This window comes from Mandrillus leucophaeus, unplaced genomic scaffold (assembly GCF_000951045.1).
Source record: "Mandrillus leucophaeus isolate KB7577 unplaced genomic scaffold, Mleu.le_1.0 Scaffold192, whole genome shotgun sequence".
NCBI lineage: Eukaryota > Metazoa > Chordata > Mammalia > Primates > Cercopithecidae > Mandrillus > Mandrillus leucophaeus.
The window spans coordinates 3,617,862-3,619,220 of NW_012101943.1; the positions used below are offsets into that span (position 1 = coordinate 3,617,862).

At 44.4% G+C, this 1,359-nt stretch overlaps 1 protein-coding gene across 1 annotated transcript in view; it reads left to right on the forward strand.

Annotated features, from left to right (window-relative positions):
- Positions 1–1,359, forward strand: part of MTHFD1 (methylenetetrahydrofolate dehydrogenase (NADP+ dependent) 1, methenyltetrahydrofolate cyclohydrolase, formyltetrahydrofolate synthetase) — a 105,156-nt gene that overhangs the window by 51,797 nt on the left and 52,000 nt on the right. Inside the window, exons 14-15 of the mRNA XM_011978328.1 lie at positions 284–381; positions 573–746. Coding sequence (XP_011833718.1) covers positions 284–381; positions 573–746 — 272 coding nt within the window. The remainder of the gene's footprint in view (positions 1–283; positions 382–572; positions 747–1,359) is intronic.

Here is a 1,359-nt window from a genome sequence, read left to right on the forward strand (position 1 = left end):
GTGATCCACCCACCTCGGCCTTCTAAAGTGCTGGGATTACAGGTGTGAGCCACTGCGCCTGGCCTGCTTTGCCTTTCTAACATGCACCAGCTGACAGGGGCCAGGCAAGCAGCCCCAAAGCATGTTAGGTGCCTGTTGACTCTGACCTCAGATGGAAGGATGGTAATAAGTGGATGTGAAGCAGTTCATTTTGTGATTGAACTGGAGTGACCTGGAGCTTGAAATTGAGGTGAGGATTAAAATAACCACCTCTTCTAAGTTTCATTTATTTCATTTTGTTTAGAGCACAGTAGAGAGTGCCAAGCGTTTCCTGGAGAAATTTAAGCCAGGAAAGTGGATGATTGAGTATAACAACCTTAACCTCAAGACACCTGTTCCAAGGTAAAAATAAAATTTTACTGATTTAAAACTTTGTGAATTGTTCATTTTTAGTTGAAAGATACTGTGGGTGCACATATGCTCCCTCTGAAGGTGCCATCGGTGGTTGGGGTTGGGTTGGGGGCTTGTTACTACTGTGGGATTAATTAAACTCAGTGGATAAACATTAATACCTATTTTCTATATTTCCAAAGTGACATTGATATATCACGATCTTGTAAACTGAAGCCCATTGGTAAGCTGGCTCGAGAAATTGGTCTGCTGTCTGAAGAGGTAGAATTATATGGTGAAACAAAGGCCAAAGTTCTGCTGTCAGCACTAGAGCGCCTGAGGCACCGGCCTGATGGGAAATACGTGGTGGTGACTGGGTATGGTTTTTATTCATGTTGCCATCCAAATCTTCCTATCAGTCCTGATCGTTCATACCAGGTGTTGCATTTGCACTTTGCACATGTATGTAGAGGTGCCTTTAATTTGATTTTAGCATTTTCACCCATATTTGATCTCATTTGATCCTTACAGCAATCCTGAGAGGTAGGTAAGAATAGATGATAATCATAGATGAGAAAATTGGTCAAAGTTATCCATCTGGTAAGTGGAAGAGTTTGGTCTTGAAACCCGGTCTTAAGATAGAATCACCTTTTGTTGTTGTTGTTGCTGTTGTTGTTTTTGAGATAGAGTCTTGCTCTGTTGCCCAGGCTGGAGTGCAGTGGCATGATCTCGGCTCACCACAACTTCTGTCTCCCGAGTTCAAGCGATTCTCCTGCCTTAGCATCCTGAGTAGCTGGGCTACAGGTGTGAGCCACCACGCCCAGCTAATTTTTGTATCTTTAGTAGAGACTGTGTTTCACTATGTTGGCCAGACTGGTCTCGAACTCCTGACCTTGTGATCCACCCACCTCGGCCTTCTAAAGTGCTGGGATTACAGGTGTGAGCCACTGCGCCTGGCCTGCTTTGCCTTTCTAACATGCACCAGCTGAC